Here is a 25,588-nt window from a genome sequence, read left to right as displayed (position 1 = left end):
ACTTCCTTAGACACACAGCCTCTCCTTCCGACCGTAGCGCCGCTCAGACACATTTCCCTGTGTATTTCATGCTGTCTATCCCTGTCTTTCTTCTAGGCTCTCCAAGTCATCGCCAAGACCTGGGATGTCACATTGCTAGATATTGTGCCATATAAGGACAAGGGGCACCATCGACTCAGGTCAGGTTTCCCAAGATCTGCCTTACATTGCTGACTGGAAAGATTTGGGGTGCAGGGTTCCTGGTAGAGAAGCAGCTGAGCATTCTAGGGTGTCTCCTGCAGAGTAGAATTGGGTTGTTAATGAAACACTATGGAAAGCAGAGGGGAAAGCTGTCTTATGTATGTGACAGTGTACAGTCACAGAAGACTCCTTGGGGTTGCTTCCCAGTGTGCTGACAAAATAACTGACATTCCCCGCCCCCCTCCCCCCCCCCCCCCCCCCCCCCCGCTCTCTGGGGCTACTCAACAACCTGTCTTGCTGGGCCAGATTTCCCGGTTTCCCCCAGCCAAGACACAGAGCTGAGCTCACTGCCCTCCCGAAGAGCAGTGCAGACGATAAATCACTTCAGATTTGAGGAGAATGCAGTTTCAGGCACAGCAGCCAGGAAACCCACCCCCAAGTGGGATCAGAACCCCAAATAAATAATTCAAGCAAGCAAGCCCCCTTTAACAGTGAAAGGATGATGTACACACTGATTGGTCCCCCAGGTAACAATTATTTACACTCAGCTTGGTAGTAAATAAAAGTGATATTTTAAGGACAAACAGTAGGATTTAAGTAATTGCAAGTGAAAATGGACAGAGCAAAATAAATTACAAATTTAAAACAACAGAAAATGAATAGCTAGTTCTAACACATTAAAGCTTCTAGCAAACTTCCCCTAAAGCTGTTCTTATTTCGCTAAACTTCCAGGCCAGGGAAGATCTTTTTCTTTCTGGGGTCTTTGGCTCCTTTTTGGGTGTCTCATGCCAGCCAAAGACAAAGAGCCTGAAAATTTTGCATCCTTTTGGGTGGGAATTCATCAGATTGTGATATTCAATTTCATAGGCGTGCGCAGCACATTTCATTAGGGTGCGCACTCAAAGCATTTTATTTAAAATGTACTCTTTGACCCTCCCCCCATTAGCCACACCCCCTGACCCCCATTAGCCACGCCTCTGGGGGTAATACTTTTGGGACAATTTGCACACATGACCAGAAATAAAAGGTGTCATGTGATGACCCCCTTCCCCAAGGACTTTTCCCACCATCCTCTTACCAATAGGGATTAGTTTGGCCCTCACCAACCCCCCCGCCCATGCTGCTATCCTGCAATTCCTTTAACCCAATCTGTGTGACATTAACTCGGGGGGTGGAGAGGCTGGGGGAAGTGTTCCTTCTAAGAGTTTCCTCCCATGAGCAGAATGAATTTTGTGTTGTGCACCATTACTGAGTTCATGTGGCTTGTTTGGATGCGCCACCGTGGCACCAGAGGGTATGTCTACACTAGAAAGTTAGTTCGAACTAACGGACGTTAGTTCGAACTAACTTTCCTATGCGCTACACTAGCGCTCCGCTAGTTCGAATTTGAATCGAACTAGCGGAGCGCTTAGTTCGAACTAGGAAAACCTCATTTTACGAGGACTAACGCCTAGTTCGAACTAGCTAGTTCGAACTAAGGGCTGTGTAGCCCTTTAGTTCGAACTAGTGGGAGGCTAGCCCTCCCCAGGTTTCCCTGGTGGCCACTCTGGCCAACACCAGGGAAACTCTATGCCCCCCTCCCGGCCCCGGACCCCTTAAAGGGGCACGGGCTGGCCACGGTGCCCGTGCCAGGTGCAAGCCTGCCAGCACCCAGCTAGCAGACCCTGCACCTGGCACGGCACAGAGCCACCCACCCGATGCCTCCCAGCCCACCCCCTCTTGCCGGGACCAGGCTGGCGGCTCCCGGGAGCTTGCCCTGGACCGCAAGAGGCGGGCACCTTCCTGGGCTAGTGCGGACATCGTGGACCTCGTCCACGATCTCCGCACTAGGCACAGGAAAGTGGCCGTCTAGGGCAGGAGAGCTGCCAGCCTGGCCACCCAGGAGCAGGTGTGCATGAAAATCAAGGGGGTCCACTGAGACCCCCGACCCTGAGCCCTGAGCTTACAATGGCCGTCCTGGGTCAGACCAAAGGTCCATCTAGCCCAGTAGCCTGTCTGCCAACAGCGGCCAACCCTAGGGACCCTGGAGGGGATGGACCGAAGACAATGACCAAGCCATTTGTCTCGTGCCATCCCTCTCCAGCCTTCCACAAACTTTGGGCAGGGACACCACTCCTACCCTCTGGCTAATAGCACTCCATGGACCCAACCTCCATCACTTGATCTCACTTCCCTTTAAACTCTGTTCTAGTTCTAGCCTTCACAGCCTCCTGCAGCAAGGAGTTCCACAGGTTAACTATTTGCTTTGTCAAGAACAACAACTTTCTCTTACTAGTTTCAAGCCTGCTACCCATTCCTTTCCTTTGGTGTCCTCTAGTCCTTCTTTATGGGAACTCCTGAAGAACTTTTCTGAATGCACCCTCTCCACCCAACCCCTGCTTTTAGAGCCCTCTATCCTGTCCCCCCTCCGTCTCCTCTTTTCTAAGCTGAACAGTCCCAGTCTCTGTAGCCTCTCTTCATCTGGGACCTGTTCCCAACCCCTGATCATGTTAGTTGCCCTCCCCTCTCCCAGCCTTTCTCTTCCCCTCTCCCACCTCCTTTTCCCAGTCTCCCCCAGTTTTTTTCAATAAAGACAGAGTCAATGTTGGAAGAAACGTTATCTTTATTTTGTACATCAATAAGAAGGGGGGCTAGGGAAGGGCAAGTGGAAGAAGGTGAGGGAGGAATGGGGTACGAGCCCCCGATGGGGAGGACTGGGCTGGCTCTGCGGGCTTCTGGGGGTGGAAGCTCTCCTGCAGCCCCCCAATTACTCCCTCTCCGCAGATGGCAGCCTGCGGCAAGTGCAGCCGGGCTGATGGCCGAGTGGTGTGATGTGCCCAGTGTGGGCACTCAGGGCACTCCAAGCCAGAACTTCTTTGCAAGCGGGGCACCCCTTAGAACTGTGTGTCCGGGGTGGGGGTCGGGACCCTTTAAGCGCAGCCCTCGGCTAGCCTGAGACAGTATCTCCATGCTCTAAGTCCTCCTTTTATGCCCTGCCGGCACTGCTTCCGGCCATCCTTAAGCCCTGTTCAGAGTCCACTCAATGTGGACTTACTAGTTCGAACTAGCAAAACGCTAGTTCGAACTAGTTTTTAGTTCTAGATGCGTTAGTTCGAACTAGCTTAGTTCGAATTAACTAATTCGAACTAAGTTAGTTCGAACTAGCGCTGTAGTGTAGACGTACCCCAAGTTATTAATAAATATCTTATTAACCTCTACCTTTTTTCTCTGCTGCCATGTCTCCTCCCCTTGCTCCATCAGCTCCCCTGGTGCCTGCTGCCCCCCAACACCTCACCCTCCTCTGTTGTCCTGACTCCTGCCCTTCTCACTGCCCTCAGCCCTCCTGAGACCTGCCCCACTCCACCAGCCCTTCTCTCCTCCCTGTGCCCCATGCTGATCATGTGAACTACTCCTCCTCATCCCCTCTCCTAACACCTCCCACTACACACCTGCCCTGCCTCTCTCCTCTGGTGCTGGTCCCTCCCCTGCAGGTGTCTGTCCTTCTGCTTCACCCCCAGAATCCCCTGGCACTTGCACCTTCCCTTAGCCCTGCACCCTCCTGGTGCCTCCCCCTTCCCTCACTGCCCTGGCCCCCTTTGCCCTCTTTTTCCCTGATGCCCACCCCCTCACCACCCTCTGCCCCCGTTCCCCTCATTCCCCTGTGCCCTCTCCCATGCCTTGCTCCATCCTTGCCTTCCTCATGCCCACCCCTTCTTTCATGCCTTCTCCCAGCACCTCCCCTTCTCTCTTCTAGCCCCCAAAGCCCTTCCCCTCTCCTCTTCTAGCATCATCCTGTCCCCCCTCTCACTGACACTTCCCCTCCTGCCCTTTTCCTCATTGTCTGCACTTGGCCCCCTTGCATTTGTCTCTCTCCTCCACTCTGTCCCTTGGTGCCTTCTCCTTTCTTCTCCTGAACTGCCCCCCTCCCTTCAGCACAAGCCCCTTCCTCTCTGATCCTTTCCCCCTATTTTTCCCTCCTCCTCCACAGCCACCAGCTGGTCTGTAACAGAGTTCTAGGGTCACCCTGCCTGTCACCCTTCTGGTGCTCCCCCTACTCTGTCTTTCTTAGGTTTCTCAGCCCCCTTTTGGGCCACAAACCCACACCCTGCAGTCTCTAGTTCCCAAAGTTCTGGCAATCTCCCCATCACTTGGTGCCTGCACCGGGTCCGACTCATAAGGTTGCCAGGTGTCTGGTTTTCTACCAGACAGTCCAGTTTTTGGGCCCTCTGGTTTAAAAAAAAAAAAATCCAGAAAATACCCGACGCGTGCAGTGTTCGGTATTTCCTGGTTTTCCGTCTGGGCGCCAGACTGTGAAGCCTGGCAGTGGTGGGGGAATGACTGGAAGGTGGGGTGCAATCAGTACTGGGAGCCTCTAGTGGAGGGGGTGGGGGCTGGCCAGGAGGAAGGGGGGGCGGGAAGCAGAGCTGGCGGGGGGTCCAGGAGCCGCAGGACTGGCCTGGAGGGGGGGGGGCGGGAGAAAGGAGGTGCAGGAAGTAGAGCGGGGGAGAGGGGGGTCGAGGAACGTGGGGTTGGCAGGGAAGAAGAGGGGGGCCTCCCCCCCGCCCCGAGCCCAGCCGCGCTGCCCCCGCCCCCGAGCCCCCCGCCCCGAGCCCAGCCATGCTGCCTGACCCAACCCCAGCTGTGCTTCTCCCGAGCCGAGCCGACCCCGGCCTAACCGCGCTTCTCTCATCCCCTGTCCGGAGACAGGTGCACCCCTTGCCTTCCCGCCCGGGGTTTAAACTTACCTTGCTTGCTGGGGAGGTGGGGTGATGATTCTGCTCCCTGCCGCCTGTTTCCATGGGGTCCTAAGACCTGCCGGTTTTAGCCACGCCACGCATGCATGGCAAACCCTGTGCAGCGTCCATTCCCCTGCGCACCAAGGCGGCCCTTTGAAACATTAGGGTGTGCCTAGGCACACCCAGCACATCTCGTGTGCACGCCAGCATTCAGTTTGATAGGTTGCAGGACATATTTTGTCCAAAGCATCTTTGAGTTATGCATATTTGTATCCATAAGACAGTTTCATAAAGCATGGGGGGGAGGGTCTGTCACAATTGAATCATTTCACTTTCTGTCTGAGTACAGGTAGATAGGTGAACCCTCCCTTGAACACTTCCTTCCCTTCACAGAGCTGAGACTAGAACTCCAGCTCTCATTCTAACTGCCTGACCATTTTCCTCTGAGCTCAAGTGTCCTACTCCCAGTCTCCTTGCTCTGACTGCTAGACTCCATTCCCCTTCCACAGCCAGGTATAGGACCCAGCAGTCCTGGTTTCCAGACTTGTTTGACACTTAAATGTTAGGTTGGCATAGTTATGTTGGTTGGGTGTGAAAAATCTATCACCTGAATGATGGAGCCGTGCTTTCTGACCTTGTGTAGACACAGCTGTGTCACCAAAAGAATGCTTCCATTGAGTAGCTCCTGTTGTTTAGGGTGGTTGTGTCCTTACACTGACAAAGAAATCCCTTCTATTGCTTTAGGCTGAGTCCTTGTCACATGGCACATCAGCATTCTATGCTAGTGTAGTCTGTGAAGTGTAGACATAACCCCAGCCTCCTTGTTCTGACTACTCAGCCTTACTCCTCTTCTACAGTCAGAAGCAGAACTAGAGATGTGAAGTCCCAGCACTACCCACTAAGCATGGTTTCCTTTCTTTCCAAAAGAGCCGAACAGCAGAGCAGACCAAGGCCTTTAGCTTTCCCATTTGTCTTTCTCACAGGCCCAGGTTTGTAAGTAGAGAGCAAGTTGTCTGAGGACATCCTGACCTCTGGAGCTGCTGGCTGCGGCAGGGTTGTCCCTTGGTGATTCGGTTAATATCTGGGAGCTGCAGAGCTGGCATATGGCTGTCTGTGGTGTGGCAGCAAAGAGCTTGCTCAGCTCTGTGATGAAAATGTGTTTATGCCTGAAGGGGAGGAGACAAACTGCTGTTCATCTAGGGAGACTAGGAACAAGGGAGCCAGGGAGGGAACCACTGGAGGGTACACAGTGCTCTGCATTGCTTGGTAAGCTGTGTGCTGGCAAAGCGAGTGTTTGAACACAGCCAAATGTCAGTGTACCTGTCAGACAAAAGAATGCAGGCAAGATTGCCAGGCTGGGGGGCTTTCATGGGAAGCAGGCATGCTGTAAAAAAGGCAGGCATACATAAGCGGTTGTCCATGAGCTCCCAGTGTGCCCCTAGAACCAAAATGGCTAATGTAAGAGCTGAGGAATCTTGTGTTGGAGTCCATGTGGATGTGGCATTAGTGTGATCCCTGCTGGGATACTCTGCGCTCCAAATCTGCTGTCCACAACTCTGAAGGCCACTGTTAAGTTGGAGAGCGCTCAGCAAAGAGTAAGGTGAATGAAGAAAGGGTTGGCAAACATGCCCTTGGGGGAAACTACTGGAACCCCATCTGCCCAGCTTCACAAAGAGAAGGTGGAGGGGTGATTTGGTCCCAGTCCCAAAGTAATTACATGGGGAAATATTTGGTAGAGGGTTCTGAAGTCTCTTAAGTAAAGGTCTAAAGCAGGCGTGTCCAAAGTCTGGCCCGCGGGCCAATTGCGGCCCGTGTTCCGATTTAATACGGCCCCCGCTTCCTCCCCCTCTCCTGGCTCCCCGGCGCTCTTTTGAACTGGCGCGCCCAGTGCGCCGCTTCTGGCCGCGCCGCCGCTGCCGCAGCACATGGCCTCCGCGGTCCTAGAGCCTGCCCTGTAGGGCACGTCCGCAGCCCCGCTCCCCCGCTTGGCTGTGGGTTCGCCCTGCCCCCGGGCCGCCGTGAGGCCGGCGTGCCCTGCGCTCTCCTCCCGCCTCCGACCCTGCGGGCCCTCCGCCTTGGGGCTGAGAGTGCGGGGACGGCCCTCACGCATGTTCACTTCTTCAGATCTGGCCCTCTTTGAAAAAAGTTTGGACACCCCTGGTCTAAAGTGATCCAGGGACTGGGTGCTGAAGCTAGACAAACGGGGACAGGAAATAAGGTACACACACTGAACAGCCAGGGGAATTAACCATTAGAATGGCTTCCTCACAGTGTGGCAGATTCTCCCTCACCCGGCAGATTTTCAGTAAGATGGGCAGTTTTGGGTGGACCTGCTCTAGTCCAAAAGTTGTATCAGGGAAGTCCTTGTGGCCTGTGCAGTTGCAATGGCTCTTCTGACGTAGGCCTATGAGACTCTGGGAGGTCTGGTGCCTGCCACTGGCTTGGGGTCTTTACTGATCCCTGACTTCTTACCAATTTGACATAGTATTGCAGATGGCAGCCGGTCACTTCACCAGCATACCATTCCCTTAAGTTTTCTATAGTGTTGGGCCTCCTGCCCCACCCTTGGAATGAACTCACAGATGGCTTAGCTTCATCTTGAGAAGGGGGCATGGCATCATGAGGGATGGAACCTAATCCCTCACCACCTAAAGGATCTAGGTGACCCCAAAACGGATTCTGTCCAGTTGTCACTATCCAGTGATGTGGGACGGGAGATGGCTTGAGAGGTCTGGGAATGAGATATGGGGCTTTTCACATCTCTGGGTCACTGATTCCATTCTAGCTCACTCTGTGGGGACTGGCTGGTTCAGGAAATGGGATATGAGGGATTTCATGTGTAGAAGGACCCAACTCTGATCTGGCCCCATGATGGGGGCTCAGAGGGTCAGGAAATGAAATGCATGCCCTTTCCATTGTAAGGGTGCCAGCTCCTCTTCATTCCCAGGGTGAGGAATCTTGGCTCCAGGATTGGGGAATGGGATAGAATGGCCAGGGGGGCATTGGTTTCCATCCAGCCCCACACAGGGACTGATTTGGATCAGGGGGACAGAGGATGAGGCAAGGGTCTGTCCCCTCTAGGGGCATCAGTTCTCATCCAGCCCAACGGATTGGCAGCATGACAGCCTTGTCATGGTGGAGAATGGGACCAGGTCTCTTCCCCTATAGGGTACTAGCTTCAATCCTGCCCCAGCTCATATGTGGCTGTGTGTGTATATTTGTTGCTGCTTCTTTGAGAGACATTCCTGTGGGTGCTCCACAGCATGTCAGTGCATTCCAGCACCGCAGACCAGATTCTTCATAGTGCCTAGGGGGCTGCAAATGTGCGGTGAGCAGGGCATGGCTTAAGATGAAGGTTGGCAGTGCCCTTCACTCTGTGTCAATCCTGTAGATAAGTAGTTGAATTTCAGTTATTTCTCCCTTGTTTATCTCACGCCTTATCCAAATTTGTCCTAAAAAAAATAATTTTTTTCTCCAAGTTATTTTCCTTCATTACTGTTGTTGCTGTTCATCCCACCAGTAATGCCAGGGTCACCGGGCTTTAAACGTTGTACAGCCTGTAACAATGCCATGCTATGACGGGGTCCGGGGCTGGGGGGCCACCCCCTGCACCCCTTAAGATGGTCCCGCTTCTGGCACTAGCAGTTCCCACACCTCACTCCAGTGCGACTTGTGTTTGGTACACTACGATGGGCGCATTCTATGCGCAGACAGCAAGTGTCCAATGCTCCCTGGGTCGGAGGGGGAGAGGGGGGCCCGGGCCCGCCCTCACTCACAGGCCCCAGCCCAGGGCCCTAAGGACATGGATCCACCGCTGTCCAGACCGGCTGACGGGGTGTACAGCCGAAACGCGCCACCCCACCAACCCCTCCTGGTTGCGCCCTGGGCTGCTTCCTCCTCCCCTTCTGCCCCTGCAGGTCTGCCTTATGGGGCCAGGCATTTGGGAGCCCTCGTCGTCGCCCCCCTCTCAGGTCCCGCCAGCCCCCCGGGTCCGGGGTCTCGACAGGATGCCTCCGGAGCGGGGTGCCGATCAGGGGCTCTGGTTCCTCCGAGCTGCGTCAGTTTCGGCTCTCCACCACCCCCTTTGCTGCCCTGGCGGCGGCATTTTTAAACTTCTCGCCGCTTCTGGCACTCCCCGGGGGTGGGCCCAAGCTGTGCTGACGTGATGAGGGAGGGGAAGGCCTGCCTCCTCTGCACTGGCCGCGCCATGGCTCTCCGCAGCCCCCACGGCTCACCAGTTGCGCAGCCGTGCGGGAGCACCTGGCACACCACCGGTGCCCTGCCCCTGGGGCCCCAAACAGGGCTTGCCCGCCGGGGGGCTTCAGTGCGGGACGGGGGCGTCCCGTCACACATGCCCATCTCCGTTAGACATTCTAAGTGCATGAAATGCCTCGTTGAGTCCCATGTCCAACATGACTGCCTTCTCCAACCCAGGCATAGAATGCCCTGACAAACTGAGGCCTGAAAAGGGGAAAAAAGTCCCTAAAGAAATGTCCCTCTTCTTTACCTCATGAAGTCCAGTCGTCCAAATGATGCACAACTGAAAGATCAGCACCGGGGGCTGAGAGGCCACCCTGCTCCAGTACTTACGATGCACTGGGCGTTTCCGGTACCAATCAGGCTCCCTCCAATAATGACATGCATAGATCCCGCACTGAGACTACAAGCCTGTCTGTGCCTGCCTTGTGTACCTCTGCTCCTACTGCGGTACCCTGCAACCAGCATGCGGATTTATCAACACTAAGGCCTACCAATATGGCACCGCAGCAGCCAGCCGTACAGGCCATTGGTACTGCGACCCCCCTCAGCACTGCACCTCACATCCATGTCAACCACCACTACATCAACCCTGGTACTGCTCACAGTACCATCCACTCTGGCACCCAGGTACTTCCCACCAGAGAGAGCTTATGGTGTCGTTTAAGTTTAATTCTTCGAGTGGTTGCTTCTGTCCATTCGAGTGAGGTGTGTGCACGCCACATGCACAGTTCTGTGGAACATTTTTCTCCTAGCAGCACCCATAGTGCCAGCAGGTCGCCCCCTGGAGTGGTGCCGTTATAGCAGCCCATAAGTATCCTGCCGGCACTTCCCCTCCTCAGTTCCTTCTTACTGCCTGTGATGGTTGGAGGGTGTCAATTACTTTAGCTAGCTTGATGTTCCCTGCTTATCTCTTTGGTGTAAATAGTTCTCTGTAATTATCCCATTAGTTAGGTACTTAGTGTTAGACTTTCTTTTCTTTGTCCTCCCCCTCTCTCCCGGGGTAGGGAATGCCTGGACTGCAGGGGTTTAAGCTTTGTGCCTCCTGCACAAAATTTATGCCCAGAGGTGACCCCCATGACAACTGCTTAAAGTGTCTGGGAGGAGGGCCATTTGACAGACACATGTAGAATCTGTCGGGCATTCAAGCTACAAACAAAAAGAGAGGGACTCGCATTTAAAACTCTGCAACTGGCACCAGCTCCTCAGGCCACACCGGAGGTTGCACGTGCTGTGTCGGCACGTGATGGGGCATCAGTGCCTAAGCCATTGGCACTGAGACACCACTCTCAGTCCCCGGCCCTGAAGAGGGCTCAGGCTTCAAGGAGTTGGTCGCCTAGCCATAAGCCTGGTGCAGGCAAGCACCATTGTCAGTGGCGATCCGAGTGGTCCGACGCTCCTCTGGGGACTCAGAAGGATAGTTTTGGCAGCAATCTAGGCATGCTGTCACTGCACCGGCCATCAATGCCTGAGACCTTCAAGGCGTCCCATGACCACCTCATGGCCTCCCCGCACTCGCACTCGGACAGCGGCAGTGCCGTCAACCGCTCATAGTGTTGTCATCCCTGGCAACCCTGTTCTTCTTCGAGTGACCCCCGTGGGTGCTCCACTCTAGGTGTCGGGTCCCGTCCCGGCGCCGCGGCTCGGAGAATTTTCATAGCCGTGCTCAGCCAGCCCGCGCATGCACGCTCCTTCAAAGCGCCGTTCGCGCCTTTGATCAGCCGCGCGCAGGCTGGCAACCGCCAGTTCCTCTCAACTGCCTCAGGTCGTGGTCGGAGCTCCCTGTGTTCTTATATCTACGGTTTTCAGTAGCATGACTATTAGTTGTTCTTTCAGTGTAAATAGTTTCTTTAGGTTTAGTCGTGTTCGTGTTCTACAGTTTATTGATCTAAAAAAAAAAAAGGTTTTTTTTCTCTTCAGCGCTTCAACGCTACAGCTAAGCGCTAAGGACCTGAAGTTGTCAAAGAGCAAGTACAGCCTGGGTTGACATCCAGTCACCCTATTCGGCCCCTAGCAATGCCGGGGTCTCCTGGTTTTAAAAAATGTTCAGTTTGTCGGGAGGCTATGCCGGCGGCCGATGGGCATGCTTGCATAAGGTGCCTGGGCGAATCTCACGTCCCTCAAAAGTGCATCCACTGTTGCAAGCTCGCATCCAGAGTCCGCAAAGAGCGGGAGTTAAAGCTCCGGATGATGTCCTTTGATAAGGCACTACAACCTGAATCCCATACCCTCTCCAGCCGCGACAAAAACTTCTATGGCTAAAAGGAGAGTGGCTTCTCCCGGACCGGCAACTTCAAGGAGGGTGAAGCCGTCCACGACTCGCTCCCTCCCTCCCTCCGGCAGCTTCAAGGGCTTCGGCAGCCCCCAATGGGACCCCCGCGGAGTCCCGACACTCTACTGACCCTGGCAACAGGGGATCGCAAATACCGAGGACTCGGGCTGCTTCAGCACCGGCATTGGTGGCGCCGGCTTCAGCTTCTCCAGCTCCCGACGCAGCGCTAACGCTGAAACCGACAAGTAAGCCGGTGCCGGGGGCAATGGCATTAACTTCAGCGGTGCAGGCTCCAGCTGCACCGCTTGTGACAGTACCGGCTTTGACGGCACCGGACCAAGGCGCACAGGTCTCTGAGACGGCACCTCCGGCAGATTTAACGATGTTGGCACCGAGTGTTCTACCGGCACCGACAGCAGAGCACCTGCAGCTGATCTACCCGGCACCACTCTGCTTTCATTCCGTGCAGAGCTCCCCGGTTGCCATGGAAACAGGCAGTGCCTCAATACCTAAAAAAGCACTATCAAAAATCCATGGGAGGGACAGATCTGCCTCCCCAATTTTTTCACCAGGACCATCTCCTTCGCCACCAAGGTGTGCACGTTATCACGACTATAGCGTCTCCCCGATCCGTCTCACATACAGACGGCGCAATTACAGAGACACAGTATATCTAGAAGCACAGCGATCCCGTTCATGATCTTGTTCACCTCGACGGTCATCTAGATATGGGTCCTCTAGACGCTCTCCACACCGTGTCTATTACATTCAGCACAGTAGTGCACGCTCATCGTGTCATTCTTCCCCATCACGTTCTGAACGCTACTACGATCACTATTATCGTTCGTGTGAGGATGGTACACACCGTGAACGGCTATTATCTTCACATAGGGGATCCTCCTGCAACTGCCCATCACCAATTACACAATACTTACCTCAACAACCACAACAATTAAACTCACCTCCTCTGTCGATAAGTCAATCTGTCCAACAGGATCAGTCCGACCTGGAAGAGGGGCAACTGTCTGACACAGAGGATCCCAAGCCAGAAACTTCTCCAACGGACTATGCATCTTCATCACCGGATGAGGCAATCTGCCCAAGTGAATTGTCTCCACCGGACGACCTAAAACAGTTCCAGGACCTGTTTAAGCGAGTTGCAGGCACGCAGGAAATACAGCTGGCAGATGTTCCGGTGAAGACACACCGCCTATTAAAGAACCTCCGCCCACAGCAGTGTGCAAAGATCGCCTTACCAATTGACGACGCGATCATGGAAATGGTGGACGAGATATGGCAGACTCCAACATCGGTTACTCCTATGAATAAGAAAGCCGATAAGAAATATTTCGTGCTGGCAAAGGGGTTAGATTTTCTATTCAACCACCCTCAGCCCAATTCGTTAGTGGTTGATGCAGCGCAGCGAAGGACCAAAGCGCCACAGTACAAAAGTGCGCTCCCAGATAAAGACAATAATTTCTATTTGGTAGAAAGGTCTATTCTTCAGCCACACTCCTATTACGTATGGCTAACTACTCGGCTCATTTATCAAATCACAACTTTGATAATTATTCGAAGCTAGCGGAGTTGTTACATCATCTTCCAGACACTAAGAAACCACTATTAAAAGCAATTGTTCAGGAAGGATATGCAGCATGTAGTACTGCATTGCAAATTGCAATGGACGTGGCCGACACAGCAGCTCGGGCCACAGCTACGGGTATCGCAATGAGGAGGTCGTCATGACTTTCATCCGCAGGAGCACCGGAGGAGTTGCAAAATAAAGTTGAAGATCTCCCCTTCGATAAGCTTAAACTTTTTGCAGCAAATACTGACGAGGTTCTCCATTTGGGCAAGGATTCTCATGCCACCTTACGTACGCTGGGGATGTATACGCCCAATTTTAAACGAAGGCGCGATTACCCTTATCAGAGAAGATATAATTTTAACTTTTCCAGACATCAGACACGCACGTCGGAAAATCAGCGCCCTAGGCAACGACCCCAGCAAAATCGTTCAACCAGCCAGTCTTCAACCAAACAGCAGATTTGACTTCCCTGTCGAGGTTGCAAGCACGCCTTCCTCGATCAACACGGAGAACGACACTTCTTATCTTTTCCACCATCGACTGAAATCATATTATCACCAGTGGTCCAACATCACCACAGACAGATGGGTACTAGAAGTGGTGCAGTACGGCCTCTCAATTCCTTTTCTCTCCATTGCCCCTCCCACCCCACCCACCCCGTCCCTTTTCAGGGACCCTTCTCACGAGCAACTGCTGAAACAAGAAGTCCTCTGTTTGCTCGCTATCGGGGCAATAGAGAGAGTACCCGAACAATTTTGGGGAAAAGGTTGTTATTCCCGGTATTTCCTCACACCGAAGAAATCGGGAGGCTGGAGGCCCATTCTAGACCTCCGAAAGTTAAACCGTCACCTTCGAAAGTGTCGATTCAAGATGGTGACCTTAGCAACTATCATTCCATCGTTGAACAAAGGAGATTGGCTTGCAGTCCTCGACTTACAGGACGCTTATTTCCACGTAGCTATTCACGTGGCTCACAGGCGTTTTCTTCTATTCCAATTGGGGAACGAACATTTCCAGTACACGGTTCTACCATTTGGACTGGCGTGTGCCCCCGGGGTCTTCACCAAAACTATAGCAGTAGTGGCGGCCCATTTACGCAGGACAGGAGTGACAATATTCCCTTATTTGGACGATTGTCTCATCAGGGGCCCAACATATACAGAGTCATGTCATATGGTGCAGACAGTATCCAGCCAGTTTGCATCCCTGGGCCTTCTCATAAATTTAAAAAAGTCATCATTAGTTCCGTGCCAAAACCTGATTTTTATAGGTACACAGCTCGACTCAGCGGTGGCACGGGCATACCTACCGTCGGAACGTTTTGTGGCGATTCAAGACCTTGTTCATATGGTCACGCGTGCTCCGACAATTCCTACACGTGTCTGTTTACAGCTAATGGGCCATATGGCAGCTTCCACCGTAGTGGTACAAAACGCAAGGTTACGTTTTCGCTGCCTCCAACATTGATTGGCCATGGTCTACAGCCCAGCAAAGAACAGTATCCACAGATCGGTGGTGGTACCCCAACATATACGGGATTCTATTCAGTGGTGGGTCAAACCCAGCAATCTTCTCATGGGCATCCCATTTCATCGCCCGCAGCCTACAAGGCAGATAACTACGGATGCTTCCCTCACGGGTTGGGGGGCGCACATGGACAACATGACTATCCAAGGTCGCTGGTCAGCGCAAGAAATGATGCTGCACATCAACGTATTCGAGTTACGGGCGGTATGACATGCTTGCAAGCATTTTCAGTCCCACATACAGGATACAACTACCAGAATCAGGACAGACAACATGGCAACCATGTTTTATATCAACAGACAGGGAGGCGCCCGATCTCGTTCCCTGTGCGCGGAGGCTGTTCGGCTATGGAATTGGTGTATTCACAACAACACTATTCTAGTAGCGTCCTACCTTCCAGGCACCGACAATTTAGTAGCGGACTCACTCAGCAGACGTTTTCCCCACGACCACGAGTGGGAACTCTGCACAGAGGTTTTAAACCATATATTTGTCCGGTGAGGATTTCCAATAATAGACTTGTTTGCCACAGAAAACAACAGGAAATGCCCCATCTATTGTTCAAGAGTGGGAGTAGGACATCAGTCACTAGGAGATGCCTTCCTTCTTCACTGTTGTATGCTTTTCCCCCAGTTGTTCTAATACCCAAGGTTCTCGAAAAAATCAGCTTAGATGGGGCTCGAGTAATTCTTATAGCCCCAGCGTGGGCTCGTCAGCCTTGGTTCTCAATACTCCATCAGATGTCGGTAAAGACACCGTACTCCCTACCTCTACTCCCGAATCTCTTGACCCAGAACAAAGGATCTCTACGTCACCCAAAACCCAAGATCCTGCACCTCACAGCATGGATGCTTGTTGGTTTAGCAGTTTCGAACAACTCTGTTCTCAGCGGGTCAAGAAGGTGCTGATGCATAGCAGGAAAGAGTCTATGCGAGCTACTTACATAGCTAAGTGGTCCAGGTTCCAGGCATGGTGTGCGGCTAATAACCTTGATCCCTGTTCCACACCTTTACCGTGTATATTGGAATACATCTTGCAACTCCGTGATAAAGGATTGGCAATAGCTTCCCTACGGGTGCATTTGGCAGCTATTAATGCTTTTCATCACATAGACCAGGGGTCTCCAAACTACGGCCCGGGGGCCGGATGCGGCCCGCGAGGCCCTCTCATCCGGCCCGTGGAGACCTTTTTGGATTCAAAGGCAGAAGAAGTGAGATTGTTTCAAAACCCATTTGAAGCAGATGTGGCCAGTTGCCCAGATGAACTGCAGCTGGAAGTCATTGAGTTGCAAGCAAATGACCTCCTTAGGGACAAGTTCAAAATAGGACTGGTGGGTTTTTACCAGTTTTTGCCCAAGGAAGACTTTCCTAATGTCAAAACTTTTGCGTCAAGGTACCTTTCAATCTTTGGAACAACATACCTGTGTGAACAAACATTTTCAAGAATGAAATACGTGAAGAACAATTTGAGAACAAACTTGTCCGATGATAATCTCAGGTCACTGTTGATGTTAGGGACAACAAATCTAAAGCCAGAAATGTCTGCTATTTTGGCATCCAGGAAACAATTTCACCATTCACACTAATACAGGTGTTCATGTGTAGTGTATGAATGTGTTATTAAATAATAACTGAATAAAATAATATTAAATAAATAATTAAAAACAACATCCATGTTTTGATTGTTTTTTATTTGGACCTCAAGTGTGTAGTCGGCCCCCGAACTACTGTTTGATAGTTAATGCGGCCCTCGGGCTGAAAAGTTTGGAGACCCCTGACATAGACGAACATGTTCGCACACCCTATTACAAAAAGATTCCTAAAGGGACTCTCAAACCTTAATCCACCCCGAAGACCCCCTCCACCCTCGTGGAATCTGGATCTAGTATTGCAAACTCTATCTCAGCCTCCCTTTGAGCCTCTAGCCACTATCCCGCTACGCATACTTACCACCAAGCTTCTGTTTCTCCTAGCCCTTATCTCAGCTCGTAGGGTTAGTGAGAGAGCAGCGTTTATGGCTTCCCCTCCTTATACAGTATTCTCTAAGGACTCAGTTACATTGAGAGCTCACCCAGCGTTTATTCCGAAGGTGTCATCTGAATTTCATATTAACGAACCAGTGGTTCTACCATGATTCTTCCCTAAACCTCATGCCTCGCCGCAAGAAGCAATATGGCATATGCTGGATGTGAGAAGAGCCTTGGCATTTTATATTGATAGGACACGGGACTTTAGGAAGACGGACTGTTTAATAGTGTCATTGGCAGGCCGTTCTAGAGGCCAACCACTGACCTCTCAGCGTATCTCGAGACTTATTGTTTCATGCATATCTATGTGCCATTCTATACGGGAGAAATCCCTGCCGTATCCTCCAAAAGCTCATTCCACCAGGGCGTTCTCCACTACTACAGCCTTCCTGAAGGGAGTCCCGTTCCGGGACATTTGTAGGGCAGCAACGTGGTCTTCTAATGTCACTTTTATGAAACATTATGCTATAGTTGACCATTTTGCTTCTGATTCTTCGGTGGCTACGGCAGTACTTAGTCGTACTTAATTGTTATAAAAAAAAAATTGAGTTCGGAGCTCTCGGGACTCTTTGGTTACTGCTCCGGAGTCACCTAGAGTGGAGCACCCATGGGGTCACTTGAAGAAGAAAAAGAAGTTACTCACCCTGTGAAGTAACGATTGTTCTTCGAGATGTGCCCCGTGGGTGCTCCACGACCCGCCCTTCCTCCCCGCGCCGAATTTCTTTCTTATCTCTTTCAGTTGAACGGATGAGAGGAACTGGTGGTTGCCAGCCTGCCTGCGACTGATCAAAGGCGCGAACGGCGCTTTGAAGGAGCGCGCATGCGCGGGCTGGCTGAGCACGGCTATGAAAGTTCTCCGAGCCACGGCACCGGGACGGGACCCGACACCTAGAGTGGAGCACCCACAGGGCACATCTCGAAGAACAATCGTTACTTCACAGGGTGAGTAACTTCTTTTTACCGGCACCGGTGACAGAAGTTCAGTGGGTGCCAGGGAAAACATTGGCACCGCTCCTGGGACCGATCGTGTCCATGTCCTGTGCACCACAGCCACCCCAGTATCAGTGGGCACCGCTTCCTGTGGCTGCACCTCCCCAGCACCTCCCGATGTGCTGCCCAGTGCCACGCCAAGCAGGAGCACCACCCCCATCTCCGGTTCTGGCTAATCTAGCTGCAGCACCGGCAGCGCTGCAGGCTTTGGCATCCACCGCCTCTACAGTGGCACCAGTGTAGGTTTCAATACCAGTGCCGGCATCTGCCTCTCCACTAGTGCCGGCACCCGGCTTGGCACCGGCCTTGGCACCGGCGGGAGCACTCGCCGTGGCACCGGCTTTAATTGCAGCACCGACTAGGGTGCTGGCACCTACACTGATGGCTGCTCCGTCTGGCACCGGTGATCTGGTGCTGGTGCCAGCGGAGATGAAGTACCTTCAGCCAGCTTCAGCTGATGCGTGCGCTTCATCGGCACTGGCTCAATTGCGGAGCCTCCCCAGATGAGGCTCTAGCTGACCCTGCACCATCCATGCCAGCAATGGACTCCAGGTCCCATCAGGACCTATTGCGTCGCCTTGCCTCCAACCTGGATGTACCGGTGGAACCAGTACCAGAGAAGTCAGATCCCATGGTGGACATCCTATCAGAGGATGCTCCTACCAGCCTGGCTTTGCCGCTAAACAAGATGGTAGCCAAGATTACTACCAAGCTTTGGCAGACACCTGCCTTGCTGACTCCTACCTTTAAAGGGGTTGAGAGGCATTATTTTGTCCCGCATTCTGAGCATGAGCACTTGTACTCTCACCCCATCCCGGGATCCCTCGTAGTCCAGGCCGCAGCACAAAAAGAAAAGCTGCCATAACCTGGGGCAACCCCAAAGGCCAGAGAGCCTAAGCTCCTGGATTTATTGGGGCATAAAGTTTATACTACGGTGGGAGTACAGCTTCGCATTGCTAACCAACAGGCAATGCTAAGCCGGTATGCCTATAATACCTGGCAGGCTGTCGACAAGTTTAGGGATAAGCTTCCACCTGAGGCATGCCAAGAGTTTGCCATGGTGACTGCGGAGGGCAGGACCAGGGGCAGCCCATGCCTATAGGCAAACTAGGCAGCCGCCTAGGGCGCCAAGTTGCATGGGGTGTCAAATTCCAAACCCTGCCCCTTCTATTTCTCATGCCTTACCTGGAGCATGGCTTCCCTGCGGCCAGGAGGGGGGGTAAGTCCTGGGAGAGGCAGCGCGTGGGGGGGTTTCCCCGGTGCCGTGGGGGGAGGGGTCAGCCCCGGGGGAGGAGGAACACGGGGGGGGGTTTCCCCCTGCGCCGTAGGAGGGGGGGTCGCCCCGGGGGAGGCGCATGCCGGCTTCTCTCTGGGGTGGGGGTCTTGGGAGGAGGCGGATGCAGGGGAATCTCTCCCCCGACTGGCACCCTCTTCCCTCTCTCCGGCCCCCAGCCCCCGAACTCCATCCCCAGCTCCCAGCCCCAGAACTCCAACCCCCTGATCCCCAGCCCCAGAACTCCATCCCCAGCCCCTCGGTCATCAGCCACAGGACTCCATTTCCAGCCCGCAGCCACTGAACTCCATCCCCAGCCCCCTCAGCCCCCAGTCCCAGAACTCCAGCCCCCTGGCCTCTGGCTCCCAGCCCCAGCCCTCCAACTCCATCCCCAACCCGCTGGCCCCCAGCCTCAGAACTCCATCCCTGGCCCCCAACCCCAGCCACAGAACTCCGTCCCCAGCCCCTTGGCCCCCAGCCACAGAACTCATCCCCAGCCCCCCTCTCCCCAGCATAGAACCAAAATCCTCAGTCGATATCTGCCCTTGGAGTTGCGGGGGGGGGGCGCCGATTGCATGGTTCGCCTAGGACACGAGTTGCTGGCAGCTAGTCTAGGGCTGCCCCTGGGCAGGACAATCGCACGTACAGCCCTGCAGGCCTCTTTAGATGCAGTAGATTCGGCCGCCAGGACTATGGCATTGGACGTGGTTATGTGCCACAGCGCCTGGCTGCAAGTATCCGGATGTGCAATCTACCATCCAGGACCTCCCATTCAAGGTAAAGGCACTCTTCTCAGAGCATACAGACTCTAGACTGCACACATTAAAGGATACTAGGTCGACACTTTGATAATTGGGAATACACACGCCGGCTCCACAAAGGTGGCAACTTCCCTATAGACAGCTGGGTAGACCGCAGTTCCAGCAGGGCCATGGAAATTACTGGAGGTGCCAACCTCGTGCTCCCAATGGGGGTGTGGGGGCAAAGGGGGCTTCAGCTTCTAATGGCAGGGGTCATCACCCTCGTCTGGATAATGCTAGGGGAGCCGGTCAGAACCCTTCTCAGCAAGCTAAGCCCCAGTTTTGACAACATCTTCGAGGATCGTGTGCCAACCCCCCTTTTCTCCCCCTGTTTAGGCACAGGTTATCCCACTTTGCTCAAGCATGGGCCGAAGTTACCGCGGACAGATGGGTCCTCGATGTCATGAGGACGGGGTACTCATCCCTTTTCTGGGTTCCCCCCCTTCTTTCTCTCCCTCCCCGTCCCTTTTCAGGGACCTGTCTCACAAGGCCGTCCTGCAGCAGGAAGTCCTCGCACTCTTCGAAAAGGGTGCGATAGAATGGGTCCCCTCCCATTTGGAGGGTAAGGGGTTTTATTCCCATTATTTTGTTATCCCATCACCGAAAGGGGGTCTTCGCCCTATTCTGGACCTCTGAAACCTAAACAAGGAGCTGATAAAGACAAAGTTCAGAATGCTAACCCTGGCCTCCTCCATTCCTCTACTGGAACACGGTGATTGGTACGCGGTCCTCGACCTCAAAGACGCTTATTTTCATGTAGCAATAAGGCCAAGTCACAGGAGGTTTCTACGATTTATTGTGTCCCCCAACCATTTCCAGTTTACTGTTCTCCCCTTTGGGCTCTCTACGGCCCCCTGGGTGTTCACAAAATGTATGGTGGTGGTAGCCGTATTTCTCAGGACCCAGAGTATCTAGGTTTTTCCCTACCTGGACGACTGGCTGGTTCAGGGGTGCTCTTAGGCACAAGTGGCAGCTCACGTAGGCTTTATAGAGTCCTTTTTCAGGAGAAAAAAAACAGGACTATGTAGCACTTTAAAGACTAACAAGATGGTTTATTAGGTGATGAGCTTTCGTGGGCCAGACCCACTTCCTCAGATCAAATAGTGGAAGAAAATTGTCACAACCATATATACCAAAGGATACAATTAAAAAAAAAATGAACACATATGAAAAGGACAAATCAAATTTCAGAACAGAAGGGGGATGGGGGGGAAAGGTAAATGTCTGTGAGCTAATGATATTAGAGGTGATAATTGGGGAAGCTATCTTTGTAATGGGTAAGATAATTAATGTCTTTGTTTAAACTTAGGCATAAAGTGTCGAATTTAAGCATGAATGTCAGTTCAGAGGATTCTCTTTCAAGTGCGGTCTTAAAAGGTCTTTGAAGCAGGATGCAGGTATCAAGTCGTTGAGACAATGTCCTTTCTGGTTGAAATGGCTCTGCCTATAAATCCAGCCGTTATGGAGCATGACAAGATAGTCTGACAGACCCCCACCACTATCTTCTCCCCCTCCTCCCATGGTAAGGGGACAGATAGGAAATACTAAATTCCCCCAAAGGGGTTGAAATTCCTCTTCTTCATCATCATCATAATCAACACCCATTTGTGTCTGATTCCTCCCTCACTATTTCCTTCCATCTTTCCCTGTCCAGTGCGGAGTGGCTTAGTTGGTGTGGAGCTAGTCTACAGAAATCTACTACATCATCTACTCATTCTCTGTGGGGTCTGTCTCTCCTATTCGGACCATCCATTATGCCGAATACCAAGGTCTTAACTTTTTGCTCATCGTTCATTCTGCAGATATGCCTGAATAGCTGTAACTTCCATTGTATAACCTTCTGCAGTAGGTTCTCTTTCGGCTGTATCTTCCTATATAATTCCTCAGTGGTGACCTTCTGCATCCATCCTTTTCTCAGGATCTTTCTATAACAACTCCTCTCGAACGCCAATATCCTTCTCTTTGAATCTTTCATTATCACCCCATTGTCTTACATCCATACAATATGCTCCTAAATACACTCATTCTCAAGACACTCAGCTTTGCTCCTACGCTAATCGCTTTACTTTTCCAGATCTTATCCATTGCCTTCAAACTCGCTCTTGCTTTCATTATTTTAGTCACTATTTCCTTCTTATAGTCTAGATCATACATCATGTTGCTCCCCAAATACGTGAACTTCTCTAAGGGTATGCCTACACTACAAAGTTAATTCGAACTAACAGACTTTAGTTCGAATTGACTTTGATAGGCGCTACACATGCAAACCGCTAGTTCAAACTTAATTCGAACTAGCGGAGACCTTAATTCGAACTAGGTAAACCTCATTCCACGAGGACTAACGCCTAGTTCGAATTAACTAGTTCGAATTAAGGGCTGTGTAGCCACTTAATTCGAATTAGTGGGAGGCTAGCCCTCCCCAGCTTTCCCTGGTGGCCACTCTGGGCACCACCAGGGAAACTCTTCTGCCCCCCTCCCGGCCCCGGAGCCCTTAAAGGGGTACGGGCTGGCTACGGTGCCTGTGCCAGGTGCAAGCCTGCCAGCACCCAGCCAGCAGACCCTGCACCTGGCACGGCTCGAGCCAGCCACCCACTGCCACCCAGCCCTCCGCCTCTTCCCGGGACCAGGCTGGCGGCTCCCAGGAGCCTGCCCAGGTCTGCAAGAGGCGGGTGCCCGCCTGGTCTAGTGCAGACATCGTGGACCTCATCCACGACCTCCGCACTAGGCACAGGAAAGTGGCCGTCTAGGGCAGGATAGCTGCCAGCCTGGCCACCCAGGAGCATGTTTGCATGAAAATCAAGGTGGTCCAGTGAGACCCCCGACCCTGAGCTTACAATGGCCGTACTGGGTCAGACCAAAGGTCCATCTAGCCCAGTAGCCTGTCTGCCGACAGCGGCCAACACTAGGTATTCTGGAGGGGATGGACCAAAGACAATGACCAAGCCATTTGTCTCGTGCCATCCCTCTCCAGCCTTCCACAAACAGAGGCCAGGGACACCATTTCTACCCCCTGGCTAATAGCACTCCACGGACCCAACCTCCATGACTTTATCTCACTTCTCTTTAAACTCTGTTCTAGTTGTAGCCTTCACAGCCTCCTGCAGCAAGGAGTTCCACAGGTTGACTCTTTGCTTTGTGAAGAAGAACTTTGTGTTATTAGTTTGAAGCCTGCTACCCATTCATTTCATTTGGTGTCCTCTAGTCCTTCTATTATGGGAACTAATGAAGAACTTTTCTTATGCACCCTCTCCACACCACTCATGCTTTTATAGACCTCTATCATATCCCCCCCCCCAGTTTCCTCTTTTCTAAGCTGAAAAGTCCCAGTCTCTTTAGCCTCTCTTCATATGGGACCTGTTCCAAACCCCTGATCATTTTAGTTGCCCTCCCCTCTCCCACACTTTCTCTTCCCCTCTCTCACCTCCTTTTCCCAGTCTCCCCAGAGGTTAATCCCTCTCCACCCCGAGTTTTGTTAAATAGAGTTTCTGTTTTTGAACACACGTGTCCTTTATTTTTTACATCAGGAAGGGGGTTAGGGAGGGGTAAGTGGAAGGAGATGAGGGAGGAATGGGGTACGAGCCCCCGATGGGGAGGACTGGGGTGGTTCTGCGGGCTCCTCGTGGTGGAAGCTCTCCTACAGCCCCCCCAGTTGGCCCCTCCCGGATGGCAGCCTGCGGCAAGTGCAGCCGGGCTGATGGCTGAGTGCAGTGATGTGCTGAGTGTGGGCATTCAGGGCACTCCAAGCCAGGACTGCTTTGCTGTCCCTCATCGAGTTAGACAAGCGAGCGGGGAACCCCTGAGAACTGTCTGTCCGGGGTGGGGGTTGGGTCCCTTTAAGCACAGCCCTCGGCTAGCCTGAGACAGCAGCTCCACGCTCTAAGTCCTAACCTGCCGGCACTGCTTCCGGTCAGCCTTAACCTCGGTTCAGGGTCCACTCAATGTGGACATGCTAGTTCGAATTAGCAAAATGCTAATTCAAACTAGTTTTTAGGTCTAGATCAGGCATGTCCAAAGTCCGGCCCGCGGGCCAATTGCGGCCCGTGTTCCGGTTTAATACGGCCCCACGGGTAATTTGGCAATATCTATCTTTTATGGCCCCCAACGAATCCATATGTATTGAGATGAATACATTGTAAAATCTCAGTTAATGTCAGTTGGTCTAAATCAGTTATAAATATATTTGGACACAACATGTATACTTGGTTTTATGTTCCTGTTCATATTTTTTGAACTTAAAAGTTGACAGACAACCTTTATTACCAATAATATGTAATGTACTTTACAATGTTCCTGACATATATTTCAGCTTCTTGGATTTTTTTTTCATCTGGCCTTCAGATATGAAAGGCAGAGTTATTTAACACCTGTTTAGATTTGTCATCCATGTGACGAAATGAAAAGTATGCCGTTTGCAATAAACTTTGCATAAAATAGTTAATTTGCATTTAATTTTAATGGTTCAAAGAATGTCAGGCAAAATGGTCGGCCCTCACGCATGTTCACTTCATCAAATCTGGCCCTCTTTGAAAAAAGTTTGGACACCCCTGGTCTAGATGCACTAGTTCGAATTAGCTTAGTTCGAATTAACTAATTTGAATTAAGTTAGTTTGAATTAGTGCTGTAGTGTAGACTTACCCAAGGTTCTCTAGTTCTATCCCATCTACACTTTCTGTTTCCTTATCTCCAAATACCATTGTCTTAATTTTATTGATATTCATAATCAGTGCATACCGCTAAAAACAACTATTATTCCTTTTCACCCACCCACAAACTCCTTTAGTGGTGGACACGGCCCATCAGAGGAACAAACTGCATCAGTTCTTCTTCGAGTGGTTGCTCATGTCCATTCGAATTAGGTGTGCGCACCGCGTGCACCGCGTCTTCCGGAGAGTTTTCCCTAGCGGTACCCGTAGCGCCGGCAGGGCGCCCTCTGGAGTGGTGCCACCATGGCGGGGCATAAGTACCCCTGCCGGCGCTGCCCCACCTCAGTTCCTTCTTACTGCAGCGACGGTCGTTGGAGCGTCTCCATATCTCCCAGCTACTTAGTTAATGGTTTTCATTCTCACATTCATTGTAAATAGTTTTCACAGTTAGATAGTTAGGTTAGTTGCTTTGTTCCTTCCCCTTTCGGGGTAAGGAATGCCAGAGCCGCAAGGCTTTAAGACGTGGGCTGACTGCGGGAAGTTTATGCCCAGGGGCGACCCTCATGACAGCTGTCTTAAGTGCCTGGGTGAGACTCATCTGGCTATTGCCTGTAAAATCTGTAAGTCCTTCAAGCCCCGTACCAGAAAAGAAAGGGTTTCCCACTCGAAACTTCTCCTCATGGAGACAGCACTTCAGCCGGTGCCACTGGATCAGCCTGCGGTGCGCAGCGCACTGGCCTCTACGCGGGACGCCCCTCATCGGCACCGCGCGTTGGCGTCTCGGCACCGATCACACTCTCCCCCAGCTAAGAGAGTGAAGAAATCCTGGGGAAGGTCCCCTTCGAAGAAGACAACATCGGCGGGGCACCGCACTGTAAGCTCTCCGGTGCGTGTATCGTCACCTCCACACCGTTGACACCGAGGAGGAGTAGGTAGTCCTGGTTGCCTACCTCCGCACCGCCTGTCCATGCTGGATACGTTCGAGGCGGCGCAGGACCTTATCAGCCTCACGACCTCCCCTCCATCCTTGGTGGACTCGGAAAGGTCGAGGTCACCATTGTCGGAGGCTCAGCTGGCTGGGCGGCCTCGCCACAGCATGGCCCAGGTCGGCATGCTAAAGTGGCTTATGCGTCGGGACCACCCCATGTGGGGTCAATACCGATCGCTACCTCGGCTCTCCCATTGTCGCTGAGTCATCACTCCTTGGGAGTTTCCAGCCATGCGTGTCCTGAGATGCAGCTGAGCTCCTTGCCACCTCTCCGCATGGCGGTACCAGTGCCGTATCTGAGCAGCCATGTGGCTTCCACTCAGACATCT

The 25,588-nt window shown here is 52.4% G+C and overlaps 1 protein-coding gene across 6 annotated transcripts in view; it reads left to right on the top strand.

The window, feature by feature from the left end:
- Positions 1-25,588, top strand: part of DNAH2 (dynein axonemal heavy chain 2) — a 307,939-nt gene that overhangs the window by 107,202 nt on the left and 175,149 nt on the right. For all 6 annotated transcript variants that reach the window (XM_075908075.2, XM_075908076.2, XM_075908072.2 and 3 more), the window contains one exon: positions 97-179. In XM_075908075.2, the coding sequence (XP_075764190.2) occupies positions 97-179 (83 nt within the window). The remainder of the gene's footprint in view (positions 1-96; positions 180-25,588) is intronic.

The sequence above is a fragment of the Pelodiscus sinensis genome, chromosome 22 (genome assembly GCF_052426305.1).
Source record: "Pelodiscus sinensis isolate ZL-2025 chromosome 22, ASM5242630v1, whole genome shotgun sequence".
Taxonomy (NCBI): domain Eukaryota; kingdom Metazoa; phylum Chordata; order Testudines; family Trionychidae; genus Pelodiscus; species Pelodiscus sinensis.
This window is presented reverse-complemented; position numbering and strand designations above follow the sequence as displayed.